At 38.7% G+C, this 17,516-nt stretch overlaps 1 protein-coding gene across 2 annotated transcripts; it reads left to right on the forward strand.

The window, feature by feature from the left end:
• Window positions 1-750: 750 nt before the first annotated feature.
• On the forward strand, window positions 751-2,233 carry LOC147895338 (uncharacterized). Of its 2 annotated transcripts, none has more exons than XM_087384329.1 (4): window positions 751-1,187; window positions 1,308-1,514; window positions 1,651-1,758; window positions 1,834-2,233. In XM_087384329.1, exons 2-4 carry the CDS (start codon window positions 1,326-1,328, stop codon window positions 1,930-1,932), a joined length of 396 nt encoding a protein of 131 aa, XP_087240455.1. In that variant the 5' UTR covers window positions 751-1,187; window positions 1,308-1,325; the 3' UTR covers window positions 1,933-2,233. The 2 variants fall into 2 exon arrangements, with proteins under 2 accessions (XP_087240455.1, XP_087240456.1); XM_087384330.1 differs by having other exon boundaries at window positions 1,325-1,514.
• Window positions 2,234-17,516: the final 15,283 nt, after the last annotated feature.

The following is a 17,516-nucleotide window of genomic DNA, read 5'->3' on the forward strand; positions in this document are numbered from 1 at the left end:
AATACTTGATCTCATGCTTGAATATACAGATGGTTGCAGGATAACAATGGAATGAAGATATCTTTGCAAATTGTTCTAAAGTGAGTCTTTTGACCTCCTTTGCTTCTTTGGCGATCTGATGACAAGCATAAGCCCAATGTTGACCATCAATGGGCTAGAATCTACAATTAAGGAGGAATTCCTTCTTTGCTTCCTTCAACATATTCTCACATTGTGCCTCTTGACCTTGTTCATGTGGAATATTTTTAAGATTCTCTTTAAAGAATTGAGTGAAGGTTTCCTCGAAATGTGTAGGCCCTGTAAATGTAATTTGATCCAAAAAGCTATTTTTGATTGGATAAAACATTATTGGACGCAGGACCACGTTGCTTGCCACAGGTTTCTTTCCATCTCTCAAAGCCTCGTATATTTGCAGTGCATAGGATATATCAAGGTTTCGGCTATTAGTAAAGATAGATGTAGCTTCCACATCTCAGGCATTCACAAACCACATCCTTGGACCCCAGATATATCCCACATCATCATTTGTTACTACTTCATTAAGATGTAGATTGAGATTTTTGATTGATTTGAGTTCATCCTGATCATCTTCAGCTTCGGGTTTTGAGTCTTCTTCATCTTTCTCTTCTTTTAACCGTTTTCCATCCACATGATCTTTCTTTATAGTGGGAGATGCCTTTTTCTAATGCTTAGAACCACGGCTCTTGTAGTACTAGCCTTTTGCATTTCACGTCGTGGTTTGCAAATCATTAAAGAATTCCAAGAGCTAGCCTCTTGAGCTGGACACAGATGACCTTTCTAGGTTCTTAGTTTGTGCTAAAGGTTAGATTTGGATGTTTTTGGGAATGGAGGACCAAGGTGCACTATGGATTGTCTGCAGATGTGTTATCTGAATGTGCATCTAAGATATTGGATATGTAATGTTAATGAAATACTTTTGGCTTTGTCCAAGAAAAGAGACACATATTGGCAGAAAATATGAAGCTTCAAGTGGGGATTGATGCTATATCCTGCGAGGCCTGAAGTGTTCCATGGAAGGCTGCTAGAGATGGATCATGAATTGAAGCAAGTGCATACATAAATAACAATTTGAGAACAACTGAGTTAAACTTCGTAAAGGTACAGAGTGAGTTAACTTCTTCCCAGCATGAAATAGCGACCTTGAAGACAGAGCTGTCAAATTGGAGGTATGAGATCTCTTGTTGCAGAGAAGTATGCTGTGTATGTGTTACAGGTGGTTGATTGTAAATCGTATTTTTGCTCAAGCATTTGTGCTTTGGTATATCATGAAGGAATTTCTAATATAGGCCCACGGTGTTACCAGAATGAGCACTGAGATAAGGCAACGGGATATTCAGCTAGAGAAGTTGCAAAATGAAACTTGTTGGAAGGAGAAGGCTACTTTCGATAACTACTTAGGTGAATCCATCGCTAGAGATGGTCTTGCAGTGGTTCCTGTTACATCTGGGATTGTTAAACTAGACCAAAGGGAGGGACTTAATTTGCAGCCACATGTAAGCATACTATTTGCTAGTTTTGGAAGTTGGTTTGTGTTACATATGTTATCATTATGTGCACCATACCACTAATAAACTTACTACACATTGCTGAACACTGTCATCATGTGATGACTTGATGAAAAACCTCTAGGGTACAATATTGGTGCATCATACCCATGAACCTAGGGAGAATTTTGAATTAGGCAAAAAAATAAGAAATGACAATGAGCATAGGGAGTCCCAATTTTGGAGATCACAGGTATGCTTAGATTTGTAAAGCCCAGGTATCTGGATTTATTCGTTTGCTTACTTAAGTGGCTTGGCTATGCAACAGGAAGGTGAGCAGGGTGACTTACAATTGGCCCCCACAGACTCTGCACACACAGTTTGCTTACCATTGACAAGCACAGGCTTCAAGAGGGAGGACTCTTAACACCAGATTCCTAGAGTGCAAGGTTAGAATAGGACGCTACTATCATCACGAAATGAAAATACTGGTGCTGATCTGAGGAAAAGTAATCGTACATGTGATGTTGCTTTTTTGCCTAGTTGGAAAAGGGAAGCTCTAAATTTGAATTCTGTTCCTGGGGGTCACATCATAGAAAGACAACCTACACTCCGCCTCAGCTCTAGGTCCACCAATTTCTCTAACAAAGAAAACAGGTAGCAATACACAATGAAAGTTGTTAATTTGTCGATATACTAGCATAATCAATTAGGCTTCCAATTATGTAGAGGGGATTCTTGCAAAGCCTAGATGACTTTTCAAACAATATTCCTCCATCTTGGTAGATAGTTTGATATACAGAGTTAAAGAGTTGAGTGATGCATTAAAACTTGCTTGGGATCGTCCGTTTGAAAGACAGTTTTTATTGTAATCTCACCACGGGGCCATTGTTTATCAGACAAGGATATCTCTTAATTGGAGCCCAGTAGCAGTAGATCTTGGGCTTTATATTGATTTTTTGTAGTAGAATTATTCATGTGAGTTTACTTTTCCTTTCTTCTGTGTGCATTTGTGTGTGAGAGAGAGTCTATATTGCTATAATGCCATCTAGAGGTGTCTTTTGAGAGCTTGGCGAGAGACTCAATTCTAGTTCAATGTCATTAAACAGTGACGAAGCATAAAAGCTAGTGAGAAGTATATTTTTATACATGCTAATAGTATTGGTCATCTGTTGAAGTTTTGTTAATTCTGTATACAATAAAAAGCTGTGTTGTGCTATTAGTTATGTTGTATCAGCAACAATGATCATTTATTACTAAGCAATATGGTGTATTTGCTTGTCCATGATGCTAAAATGAAGTGTCGTATCTGGTAACACTCTAGCTAGTTGTATGTGTGTGTGTGTGTGTGTGTGTGTGTGTGTGAGAGAGAGAGAGAGAGAGAGAGAGAGAGAGGGAGGGAGAGAGAGAGATTTTCTCATGATGTGGTTCTTGTACTTGCTGATCTCTGCTTTGGGGACAACATCTTTGTAATATAAAGATAGATGGATTTCACCCAAAAAAAAAAAGTGTGTGTGTGTGTGTGTGGATGTGTGTGTGTGTGTGTGTGTGTGTGTGTGTGTGTGTGTGTGTGTGTGTGTGTGTGTGTGTGTGTGTGTGTGTGTGTGTGTGTGTGTGTGTGTGTGTGTGTGTGTGTGAGAGAGAGAGAGAGAGAGATTGTTAGAAGTCTTCAAAAGACAGAAGGGTCTATGAGATTGAAAGAAGCTTGATACAATGAGCCAAAATGGTGGAGTCTCTAGATGAGAATCATCACCCACAATGAATATAACATAATCATATCATGTTAGATATAATACATGAGAGAAATTTGGCCAGTGGCTCAAGGTGGAAGCTCAAGGGGAGCTTGACGATGAATGAGGCTCTGATGATAGGGACCCTGCGATAGAGCATTGATGGTGACCTGTGCATGGCTTGGTGATGGCCTTGCATTTGGCAAGGGCTATTGTAACCCTCATTAGTCGTGCGTCCGAACTAGTGAACATGGAGGGAAGATCTATGAGTGTGTCCCCTGCATCAATGCATTGTCGAGTTTGCTGTGTCATTGGCTTTGATCTCGACCTCGTTGACTATCCGTGATTTGTTGGTCTATATGATCTGGTTGGAAAACCTTTGTGAATATGCTTTGCCTTGCCTCCACAAGGACATAAAAAACCAAGGCGTCCTCATCTGCACCACAGAAAGCAATAACTTGTAGAGGAATGCTTGCATCTATGAAACCTACCATCTAGGTGGAGCATAAAATAGGCATATCATTTGTGCTCATCCAATCCATTGGAAGGGCTACATCAATTTGTTGAATTGTACCTGCACTTCCTCTGAGATTTCTTACTAACTGAGCTTTATGGTCCTTTGGAAGCTTTTTGAAAGATTTACATGATTCCACAGTAGAGGCCGGGTTCCTCTCCCACTTGGACCAGTTTTGATGGTTGAGGAGGAGGCATCACAAAGGTCTTTGAGTCTCTCCTTGGCACAACAAAATGAAGACCGCCAACTTTAGGATCTAGAATCTTTGTGAAAATATCCATAAAAGTCTGTTTTGGCTCTATCATTATGCCTACTACAAGGCTTGAAGTCATATCTTTCTTAGAGAATGTAGCATCCCATGGATCGTCAACATCATTGAACTCCATTTTTGACATAAGTAGGAAGAGTCTCTTTTCCTTTTGATGAAGAAACCAAGCTCCTCTGCCCATGTGATATCGAGTCTACCTACCAAAGCTGTTGGGGCTATATTCCTTTCCTTTCAAATTCAAAGTGACATCAGAGACCCATGCTCTAATCTCAGAGTCATTTAGACTAGCCGCCACATTAGTTGATTGCTCCATAATCCTACAAGAAAAGATAATGAAGAATTTAGATACATACAAGTAAAGTGCAATATAGAAGGCTTGATACAATAAATGTGGGAAATAGCCCAAAAGGCTTTACAAGGCTTCATATGGCAATAAATGTGACCAATAGCGGAGAGGGCTTTACAAAGTATTTTATAGCAATAAATGTGGGAAATAGCCTAGAAGGCTTTACACGGCTTAAATATTTGTACAAATGTAAGAAAATTAGCCAATAAAGGTTTACAATGAAATAAAATGCCCACTCTAGTGATAAAGCTCCAAACTTCCTGATGACATGTAATCTGTCCATCCATTGATATCTGTCCACTGATACCCAACTGATGCAATCTACCCACTAAAAATTGTTCCACTGATATCCACTTATGCAACCCACTGATACTCGTTAAATAGTGAATGGTCGGGTTTAATACAAGGCGCTTCATATGGAAATAAATGTGAAAAATAGCCTAGAAGACTTTACAAGGTTTTTTATGACAATAAATGAGCTTAAATATTTGTACAAATGCAATAAAAATAACCAATAAAGATTTACAATGAAATAAAATGACCACTATAGTCATCAAGCTCCAATATGCCCCATGACATATAATCTGTCCACTGATATCTGCTATCTGCTCATGCAATCTGCCCACTGATAAACTTCTTGGTAAATGGTGAAAGGTCTTATTTAATAGCATGTTATGCATGTGAAACCGCATGTGAGCGAAGATACTGACAACGATAAGGAACTAGTTAGAAAAATTTGGGCATGGCTTCGATTGGCAACTTGGAGAATTGTCTCTCCTCTAAGGCAATCTAATCTATGCTAAACCAACTGTCGAAGCAAAGAAAAGCAATAAATAATTTCTTTTTCTGTGTTCATTTTAATGTGCTGGGGTTTAAGAGGCTTAAATATGCAAAAGAAGTATTGGCATGGTTGAGCAATATATATATATATATATATATATTGGCATGGTGGAGTCCTTATACAAAGCTGCCATAGTGACACATCTCCCTACCCAGGCCGTTTCTCGCTTGGGCTGGGAGTGGGTGGTGTGTAACCGCCCTTAGGGTGTTTATAGACTATATTCACCTATGCCTACCCATGGTGCATTGAATGCATTTGGGCCATGGGCTGGACGTGGGTAGGCAATCTTGCCCATCCACGATCCTTGGGCAGTCTTGCGCACAATGGGCTACGTCTATAAACACCCTTACCATCATCACCCTTCATAAATAATAACCTGAAATGGGTGACCATGCTCTAACTTAGTAGAGAAAATTATCCATAGCTTCATACTAATGCTTATTTGATGCATTCAACTTACTAAATGGTGCAAAAAATATCATAAATATCAAAATCATGTCTTGTAATTTGATTTGATATGCTATATGACCCAATTTGTATTTGCCAATCAAAGAACATAGTTTGTAAAAGTTTGATTGCTTTTGGCTTATATATATAATGAAAGCGATGGTGGCTTTTTTCGTCCCAATTCGACATGAGGACCTAATTTCTTTAAAAACTAGAAATCTAGATCATGTCTTGTCCTTTGATTTGACATGCTATAAGACTTGTTTTAGATTTTCCAATCAAAAAATTTAGTTTGTCAAAGTTTGTTTGCTTTTGGCCATCAACATAGATTTTTAAACAGAAATTGAATGCCATGGTGGCGCTATTTTTCCTCCCAAATCGAAATGAGTGCCTACTTTTCTTTAAGAAACCTTGACATTAAAAAGGAGACGGTGTTATGTTATTTAGATGTCCTTTGTCATTTAAATATTGAGGGTGTTATGTTATTCAGGTTAAGATGTCCTTGCCATTGAAATATTGATTCAAAGTCGAACTAATGTCACATTGTCCCTACACCTATGTAGTAACCTTTTGAGGTTGTTCTAAGTATTGGAAAGCGCAAATGACAATGTGCTAGCATCTCTGGGATAAATTGGTGATGCATACTTTTTGCTTTTGTTTGTTTTATTTCTATTAATCATCTCTCTCCCTCTTTTGCCCTTTCAAAGGACAAAACACATGTTCAAAAGAAATACGAAGATGTAAAAGGGGCAATGACATCAAATGACACATTCTTCATCACAAAAGTACTTGCAAAAGCATGTGAAGTAATTGGGATGCTATAGGCTCCTTTTCCCATTTGAATAAGTCTATGTTGATAATTGTTTTCCATTGATGTAAAGAAAGTATTCAATAGGTAATAATAAAACTTACATAGAGGTAGTAGACTCCTTTTCCCTTATTTCAAAGGACTACTTAAGGTGGAATTTTGTGGATTTTTAAAAAAAATAGCCCTCCTTTTGAACCCATGTCAAAGGATCACATACATTTGGTGCACCCCCTAGAGATCATCTATGTATGGACAAAATTCTACAATATAATAGTTTGTATGTCTTTTTCTTAAACACATTTTAAGAATTGATGATAAAACCTAGATTATGTGGACGTACATAGTTCACATGCACTTGGTTGGTTCTTCATGTAATAAAAAAGCCTTGGAGCTAAGTTGCCTAATATTACAATGGTTCACAAAGTTTAGATGTCACATCTTGACAACTTGATATTTTGATGTAAGCAACATCATTGTGTTAGCATTATATATAGATATATATACCTCTCTCTCTCTCACTATCTCTCGCATCGCTCACACACACACACACACACACACACTTAGCCTTCCAAAAGGAAAGGGTCTAATGAGCACCTCAAGTAGAGGTGTTGTCTTCCCATAAGAAAAAGTGATGTCTCCACATAAGGAATAGTATTGGGAAGAACTTTAGGCATGTAAGGCCACAAGAAAACTTATCATAGAACCTACAAGTGGGTAGTTGAAATATAAATACCGTGATAAACTAAATATTCACTCTCTGAAAATTGGTGTGTACTATATTTAGTTATGAAAGGAAGGAGCCACTATAAATCATAAACACATCGAATGGACATTAACATGATGAGGACAGCTTCGGCAATCCTCACTAGTCATGATATTTTGTATGACTATCATAATCACAGTAGAATCTTCGATAAACATCCCAACATTAACTTGAGATATTATACTAATGAGTGCCTGACCCGTCTATGACGGGTTAGAGACCTGCTCTACTGGGTCTCAATGTGGGATGTTAAAATGCCTTTGATTTCAAGAACCCCTCCACCATAAGTATAGGGGTGTGTGTGTGTGCGTGCACACACACGCAAAGAATGGGAGACAAAAATATGTCTATACATGGTATTCATATATGAAAATTATAGGTACCTAATTACATTTTCTAAGAATTCCAAAATTTTATAGTGCTCCAAAAAATATTTTAAAAACTTTTTTTGCCTCCTAAAAGTTCCTCCTTTTGCCATGCGATACTCTTCTTTTCTTGAAACTCCCCTTTCTCTGACACATGGTAGGTTCAAAATAAGAAAATATGTTAGATAGAAGAAAACGAAGAGCATGCCCTAGAACTACTGAATGGTTTTCAATCCACGCAAGGAAGTGTCGTCCTTGAAACATCCTCATCTAAGGAATGATGACTTTTTTAGTGTGAGAATATCCCCTTCCATATCGATGTGGAAACTGAGGCTGCCCAAGTTCTTGCACATTGTGAGTCTCATCTCCTCTCATGATTGATGCTTTGCTAGATGCATGTGGATTTGAGTCTCAGTATTTGTGGCAACTTTGAGTTCAGCTTCTATTCAATTTAGTGAGCATCCTCCTTTTCTCTAGAGTTCTGCTCATCTCGCTTATGATTGATGTTTTGCTAGAGGCATGTCAACTCAAACTGTTGATTGTGGGGTAGTTGTCGATTCACCTTCAATTTGATTTAGCAAGCGTCCTAAAAGACAAAAGTGATCGACTGTTTCTAGAATTATCATTTCCCATGAGGATCTGTTGCCTCTATTCCAACTCTCACCCTTTACCTTCATAATAGAAGGAGGGGACTTGGAGTGCTACGTCACAAATAAGGAATATAGAGATAGAGATATACAGAAGAGTTGATTATATATTTGTAGGTGCTGCCCATTATCTTTATAAGAGTGGCTGCAAGGAGTCCTCCTAGATGGTATTTCCTTTTTAGTGCAACATCATAAATAAGGAATATTGAGATAGAGATACAGAGAAGAGATGATCATGTATAGCTAGGTTAACCTTTCTAGCCTTAAGGTATGGACTATTATGCTTAAGGATAAACACACTTTCTACTCGCATGAAAATGCTATGGAGCAAAAGAGACAACAACATGGATGACAAACCACATGGTTCCATGATGCTTTAAGATGTAAGGTTTGCTCTCCAATAAATGCAAGAAATGAATATTCATCTTGTGCTTGCTCTTTCCACCATGATCCAACAAATTGAGTTTAAAGAGAGCCAACACATCCATCCCTCAATGAGGGGTGCCACATCCCAGCACCCTCTGAGTGCCATGTACCACCTCATCCCTCTCTCTCTCTCTCTCTCTATATATGTATGTGTGTGTGTGTGTGTGTATGTATGTACTTTTTATTTATTTATTTTTCTACATCTCTCTCTCTCTCTCTCTCTCTCTCTCTCTCTCTCTCTCCATGTGTTAATCTGCCACATCACAGCAAGCTCTATTTTTTCAAATTTGGCCATCAATTTCAAGGGTGCTGAATCATGTAAAAATAATAAACACTGCAACAAAAAAGCTATACTAGAATCTAGTGGCTGATGTTGGGTACTTGGATTGTTGTCTTTGCGAATCACCAATGAACAGCTCTACAATTGAGCTCAAATTGTTTGTAGTTGAGCTCTTTCATCATGCCAATACTATTGCCAATGCTTGCCCCATTAACCAATAACAAAAATCCCTCTCTTGTATCCTTATTAATGTTCTTGCAAATGTTCAAGAGAAAAATGCTATAAAGCCCCAGAGGCTGGCCAAATGCCTTCTTCACCTCCATTTCCATCTCTATCACCATAGCTCATCAAGACCACCTTCCTCATCACCATAATTGCCTCTCACTGCCAGTCCATCCATCTTTTTTATTGATTCTTCCATAGTTCCTATCCACCTATTGTCATCTCTGATCAAGCAAGTTCAACTACCTTGGAAACATGCTTACATCCCCTTGGGTGGCATTTTGGGCTAGTGCTAATATATATTTTCACTTGTCTAATCTTTTTGAAATACCTTGCAAGCAATGAATGGCAGGCTTAAATGTCATTGCTCCCCTCCACTTTCAAACCTTTATAGTATCTATGTACCCATACTCTTACTAATTTGTGCTTGCTTGAAACTGCATTGTCTAGTTGGCTAGAATGCTTCACTCTTGTATATATCCCATCTGAGAGAAATGATAATTAGATTCTCGAGTAATTCTTCTAGACATTAAAAGTGAAAGAAAGGTCCTACTTTTATATTCTTTTCAGCACAATGACATGTTCTAGACTTTCCAACTTTCAAACCTAGCTCCAACGTGTCTTCTCCTCTTTTGTTTACTCATGTAACAATTATGTTCACCCTCTTGGGATTTCATACTATGGGGCAATACTGTTCATGTTGGGGATGCACTCCAAGCTCTAGGGTTGCAAGAAGGTGTTGTCCAAGTAGCCCAAGTGCTCGTACCATAACAACCATAGTGAGATCACGTACTCATCCAGAGTCTTCTAGTGGTCTAGCTATTTGGGGGCACATACTCATTGCCCAGGCTTTTCTCCCAACTATTCAGACACTTCACGGTTTCATCTTCTTCCACTTGCATGAAATGAGTCTAGTAATAAGACAAAAATTTGCGGACCGGAGGCAATGGAAGGGGCGATCGGGCATGAAGGGATGGCAATGAAGCAAAAGAGGGTCAACTGGATCCTAGGGGAAAAGATGATAGAATATTACATAGCAACATAGATTGCTCTGCTGTTGGATGGGAATGAAGACCATCGCTTTGCCTCTCAATTCTCTGGATTCCATAGTCCAACAGCCATCTATCCAAGCAAATAGTGTTGTAGTTTAGTGAGTGGAGGAATAGAATTCAATCCAATCTCAAGACTACCTATAGCTTGTATTCATAAAATGGACTTGTTCTCTTTGCAACTATTGTCTGATGCATATGCCTGTTTGTGGTTGCTAGTGTAGATATTGAAGATATATATATCCGACAAATGGTTGATCAAAATAGGACAATTTGAATGGGCACTTCACATTGCCATCTGGGAGGCATTCAAGTAGGAATGGGATGAGATAGAACTTAGGTGATTTTACATTCTATAGAATTGTTCACCATCCAAGGAGCAATTCTCTTTGCTTTTATACTTACTTTTGTTGGAGCAGCTTGGCCGTCTCTTGTAAATAATAGCAAACATTGCCAAGGGATCAGATGGTGCGTACATCATTTTTTGTGCTTCGCAACAACAATTGTCCTTTGTATATCCTTCATTGTTTCATGATTCCCTAGAGGTTGTATGATTTCTTGTCCCACAACAAGATGATGTATTGGAAATCAACAATTGAGTCATTGCTTCTGAGAGATACAGTCTCCTTCATGTGGTGAAGGGCAAGAAATTGACTCCTTTTGAGAGGCAGATGTGCTCCACCTAGAACGCCACCTACTTCTCCCCCATAGCAACATCTCCCTCCTCACTGATCACCAAGGCAATATGCGATGCAAGGTGCTAAAGAAGTCAAGTAGATGGATATGTTCCAGAAGTTCGGTCTCACTTTGGTCAAGGCTTTATCTTGCCACCATCACCCCTAAACTTCCACCCCACATTTACCACATATGTTAAAAGGCATGGAATGTTATGTTAGGAAAGGACCATTCAAAATATCATGTTGACACATTTACCCTCCTATTGCCACACAAAATCTCATTTTCTTGGCCACAATCTAGAGTAAATATATGTATCTACACCATGCATAAATATATATAAAAAGACAACTCATAACCTCAATTTGAGCATCATTGTATATTTACAACTAATTAAGACATAAGGAGAATGCAAGGAAAATGATCACGGTGAGTTACCTTACACAAATTCTATACATCTTCAAGACAACAAAGTAACTTGGAACTACACTACCTTTGAAGAAAGCTAGAAGATGAGTTTGATGGGTCCAGCTCAGTCAAGATAGCTTGAATTTTCCACAATGATGTGTGATTGTGGGGGTGTAGATGAAATGTATTACTATCATATATAGTTCTAGCCTTGGGGTGTTAAGAGTTTGTGAGCAAGAAGCAACAGGACATTATCCGTCAAGTCACCATAACAACCTTCCCTCTACATCAGGCGGCTTAAACATACTCTCAATTGAGAATGCACTCAAAAAGTATAGCTGTAGATATAGGCACTACCTCTTGATAACCCCCACTCACAATGTGCCAATATTCACTACACTTACTACAACCATGTCTACTTGGAAATTAAGGAGAATGTAAGGAAAATGATCACAATGAGTTACCTCACATGCACACACATGGAGGCTTCACTAAGATATCTATTGCATGTAGCACAACACATGTGATTGTGGGGGTGTAGATGAAATGTAGTACTATCGTATATAGTTCTAGCCTTGGGATGTTAAGAGTTTGTGAGCAAGGAGCAAGAGAACAATATCTGTCAATAGATGGCTTAAACATACTCTCGATTGAGAATGCACCCAAAAAGTATAGCCGTGGATATAGGAAATACCTCCCTATCACCCCCACTCACAATGTGCCAATATTCACTACACTTACTACAACCATGTCTACCTAGAAATTAAGGAGAATGTAAGAAAAATGATCACGGCAAGTTACCTTACATGCACACACATGGAGGCTTCACTAAGATATCTATTGCATGTAGCACAACACATGCCACATCAAAGAGCTAAGAGCTTGATACATCAATTGATTCTCTAATAGCATAATGAAATAGAATCATGTAATGGAGCAATAAATAATAAATTACAATATGTGTAAGTGGTACTACACTCTCAAAATCAGAGGTGCTACAAATGGTTCCTAAGCCACATAAAGGTCGAATACAACAGTTACGAACATAGCTCAACGTCATAAGCCAAACTCTTTAAGAATAAGTAGAGACAATCGTACATTGTCATAGAGAGTATTCCAGTAACTCCTCGGGGGGGTCACTATGCATAAACCCTCTATATCACGTGTGTTCAAGGCCTATATTTAAAATCCCTTATATGTAAATTTTTCATTAATAAAATGTACCCCTTTTCTATACAAATCTGTAAATTTTTTCCAAAACTATTTGAAATGGTCCCTTATGTATATTTATTTTTGTAAATTTTAGAAATAAAAAATATCCTTCTGTTGAACTCACGTGATAGGGTTACATATGATGAGTGACCCCCCCGAGAGTAACACTATCAATTGTGAAAATTAAATTGATTATAGCTATTCAAGATGGCTTATTTAATGGATAGGGTAGTGGATAATGTTTTATAACCGTCTTGACTGTCAAAACTAAGAACACAGAGAGCAATAGCCAAGTATTAGCAAAAGTAATCCAAGTTAGGTAATCCTCAACATTATATACAATCATCAACATCAAAGTGCCTACATATCCTCTATCAATGCATGCCCTTTATCCTCACCTTGTCAGCCTCTAGATGCACTAACTAACTATATATATATATAACATTAATATATTAATAATAAGTGTGTCCTATCACCTTGTTGCCTACCTCTCTCTCTCTCTCTCTCTCATTATTCAAAGACAAATTTAAAAAATAGTATTTACAAAGCATTATTCAAAAAAGAAATTCTGAATGTTCCAAATTATTTCTAAAATATGGTTAGGGTTCGTTTGTTTTGTCTCAAGGTTTTGCATTGCCATAGCTCCCTTCTCTTCTTCATCTTCCTTACCTTTGGGACATTATTTTAAAGACAATATATAGTGAATATTACGAACTCTTTCTGAAGGTGATTACAGGCCGCCTCTTTCATTGCAAGATCTTGCATTGTTGTAGCTTGCTTCTCTTCTCCTTCTTACTTACCTTACAACATAATCATTACCATAGGTCCCTCTTCCTTTGATGTTTATGGATCCCATCCCTATATTTGTAAATCTCCATCACCATCACTCCACATCACACTCTATAACTGCCATTCCTATAGCTCCTCCCCCTACACCTTGCAATTGTCATTGCAATCTCTATCACTCTAACTCCATTTACATAGCTCCATCCCCCATAGCATTAGGTGTATTCAATATTTCCATAACATCCTTTGTTTTTGTAGAACACTGCATGGCCGATGCATGTTAGGTGAACCTCTTGGGAGATTGTTACTCTACAATGAGAGACATACCCGTTTGATCAATCAATTGGGTCCTCTCCTTGAACTATACTCCGCTAATGAAATTAGTCCTCTACTTGGACAACACTCCATGCAATCGATCAAATTGGTTCTCTGCATGAATATCACTCCATTAATCTATCACCTGGGATTTTTTTAGTATGTTTTTTTAAAGAAAAGAACGTGTTTTTTGAATTAAAAACGCATGTGGACGTTCAAAATGCAAAAAATGTGTTTTTTATAACCGATCAACATGCACTAATTGACCGACCATATACGGACCGGTAAATCCCAACATCGACTTGTATTTTCTTGAAAATACCGACCAGTGTTGGGATTTACTGGTCAGTGCAAATAAACTGGTCGGTGAATCACCATACCAACCGATATACAACAAACTGGATGGTGAATCACCACATTGACCGGTATACTCAAGAAAATACCGATCGGTGTAGTGTGATATCGATTGGTGTGTACGGACCGAACACGTGGCATGCATGCATTGGCCATGAAAACTGACCGGTGTGTGACATACCGGCCGGTATGTTGAATTGGATTCTATAAAAGGCCCCCTTTGCGTCATTTTTTTCTACAGTTCACCGACATTCACCGGAATTTTCTGCAGATTTTCGCATCTTCATTTTTTTCCGCTCTCCTACAAGCTTTTGGTGAGATTCTAACCATGCTATTGTTCTTAGAGAGGGAAAAAGAAGAGAAAGAAGAGGGAAAAAGAGGAGAAAAAAGAGAGGGGAAAAGCATATGAGCATATGAGCATATGCTCATGCATAAGCATAAGCATAGGCAAATGCATATGCTTATGAAAAGAAGAGAAAAGAGGATGAAAGAGAGGAAATAAGAGAGGGGAAAAGAAGAGAAGGAAGAGGAAGGAAGAGGGGAAAAGAGAATGAAAAAAGAGAGGGGAAAAGAAGAAAAGAGAGGAAGAAGAGGAAATAAGAGAGGGAGGAAAAGAGGGGGGATTAAAGAGGGAGGAAAAGAGGAAAAGAGGGGAAGAAGAGGGAATAAGAGAAGAGAGGGGAAGAAAGGGTTCCTACGCCCATCACTGTAGCTAACGCTTAAAGCGCTAGTTGCAGACCAATGCAAATAACGAAAACAAAAAAAGGAAAAAAAAGGAAGCACTTTCTTACCTGGAAAAGTCCCGCTCAGTGTTTCATGGACTAGCCCTACAAAAGGGAGGAAACATACCATTTTTCAGATAACTAGTTAGACGAAGGAGGAGTTTGGAGAAGCAACTTTCCAAAGGGATTGGATTGAGGGGACAAGCATAAGCTTACAAGCAAGGAGAAACCACGAAAGGAAGGGAAAGAGGAGGAAGAGAAATACCAAAAAGAGAAGAGCAAATCTCGTTTTTTGTCCTTAATCTCTGAAAATCGAGCATGAAAATTAGCACATAGGCTTAGCAATGCAAGGAGAAATATGCTTCAACTCTCATAAAATGAAATCTCACAAAAAATGAACCCACATTGCTTAAAGAGACACACCTTCTTGAAAAACTTCCTTTCACACAAGTTGAGAGGGAGAAGGATGGAGAGGGAGCACAACTATCAATGGAAGAGGGGCTTGGTAGGGGTGAGGAGTGTGGGGAATAGAGGGGGAAAGAGAGGTTGCCGAATAGAGGAGGAAAGCGTTGGAGGAGAGATTTTTGCTTTTCTTGCAATAGAGTTGTGAAAGACGGTGTCGCGCGGCATTTCGGGTTTTAGTCTCCCAGCATTGCTATATAGCGACACTGGTCATTTGTTATATAGCTACACTTATACCCTGAAAGTGTCGCTATATAGCGACACTCATATCCTAAAAGTGTCGCTATATAGCAACACTTAACCCTAAAGGTTGCTATATAGCGACCTTTAACCCTAAGTGTCGGTATATAATGACACTTATACCTTAAAAGTGTCGCTATATACTTATACCCTAAAAGCATCGCTATATAGCGACAAAATAGGGCAAAGCGTCGCTATATAGTGACAGTTCAAGGCACTTGATCCAAGAAGAAGGAAAGGAGCTCATGGGTGGCTATATTTTTGATCTTAATGGATTTCCTTGCATTTTATGTTGTGACTTTGGAGGTGTGCAGATGGAAGGGACAAGTGAAAGCTTGTCAAATGATGCGCCAATGCTCGGGAGTGCAAAGTGGCTTACGAAGAGGTGGTATTTTCATTGCACTCATTGCAAGCGAGAAGTATGACATCAACGCCATATTGTCATGCGCCACTTGAGGATGTATGGGGAGGAGCCCAAACCAGTATCCACCGTTGGTGGTGCACATGGTGATGGATCATCGAAAAGTCAATGCTATTTGAGTTTGTGATTAATATTGCATGCGTACACGACACAAAATCTTGAGACAAGATCTTATATTACATGAAACCTTGAGATAGGATGAGGAGGTTGGTGTGCGTATACCTTCACACTTTCAGAAGGAGTATAGCCTCTCAGATGTGCTAGATGATAACGAGGGTATCGTGGACATGATGGATTCTATTTTTAGGGGCAATGCAACTGATGTCTGAGTATGAGACTATGTACATGGCACCTTTGATAGAGGAGTTACAAATCTTATGGATAGGAGTGCAGGTCTTTGATATTTCTAGAGCTCCTAGACATACCAATGACATTTTTGTGTAGAACACATCGATTCAAAGAGAGTCACGTATGATTATGGAGTCATGGCTAACTTCACACAAGATAGCCGAGCAATTGCTTTGGACACCAATCTTCTCTCCTCGCAGTTGGATTATTGTGGGACCATACACAAAATCTATGAAATTGAGTTGAGACGATTTAGTTTCATTCTTGATGTAAAATGGTTTAGAACTATTTATGACGGTCTTTGTTCTTCCCAAGCATTGTGAGCAAGTGCATACTAATGATTTAATTAATTGAATCTTTCATTTTTAAATATCAATTGGTACATGTACTTAAGCATAGTTTTATATAATTGATGGCATTTGGCACCCATCTTCAATATAGGTGGTTTTTCATCCAGATCGTTCTGATCGAAGATGGTGGTATGTGATCCAAGTTACACCACCAAGTAAGCAAATTTTTGAAGATAGAGATATGGATATGGAGATGCCACTACCAATGCCAGATCCAATTGATCTAGATGGATTTAGAGAAGAAGATGAAAATCACAATATGAGCCAAGAGGAAGATGTGCATAATGACATCATATGGGAGAAAGATGGAGATCACGATATTGAGGAAGAAGATGACAATCATCAAGAAGTATAGAGTTGGAGATAGACTTGTTTGGCACACTAGACTTGGCTCAGGATGAAGCCAAGTCTCAAACGTGGACATGAATATATGAGCTTCAAACTTGATGTACATGCTCTTGTACTTTTATTCTTTCAAAGGATCAAACATGTATGAAAAGATTTGTTTTTGGTCATTGGGTAAAACTATCTTTAAAGGTTGGTATGGGGAAAAACACTTTCTATAAAACGTCGCTATATAATGACCTTATAAAAGTCTGGCAAGTGTCGCTATATAGCGACACTTTTATAAACATCGCTATATAGCAACGTTTATAAAAGTGTCGCTATATAGCGACACTTGCCAAAAGTGTTGCTATGTAGTGACACCTTTTAAGCCCACTTTGCATATCGATGGTTAGCGCCCCGCGCGTGCTAAACGTCGGTGTCTAACCATCGGAAAAGGGCCTATGCCTTGTAGTGGGTGGCTCGTAGAATGGAAGGAATCTTGTGCTGCCATTCATAGGAAAAATCAAAAGGAAAAAGGTGCGGCCAATAGACTATCGAACGTTGCCATGTAATATTATACCCAAGTTGCAAGTGGCTCATTAGAAAGAATAGACACAAGAAGTCAAGATGGCAAGGCACAAATAGACTTTTGCACGAAGTTTGTTGACATGTGCTCTACAACGGT

The sequence above is a fragment of the Dipteris shenzhenensis genome, chromosome 13 (assembly GCF_047967505.1).
Source record: "Dipteris shenzhenensis isolate YYH24624 ecotype China chromosome 13, Dip_SZ_1.0, whole genome shotgun sequence".
Taxonomy (NCBI): domain Eukaryota; kingdom Viridiplantae; phylum Streptophyta; class Polypodiopsida; order Gleicheniales; family Dipteridaceae; genus Dipteris; species Dipteris shenzhenensis.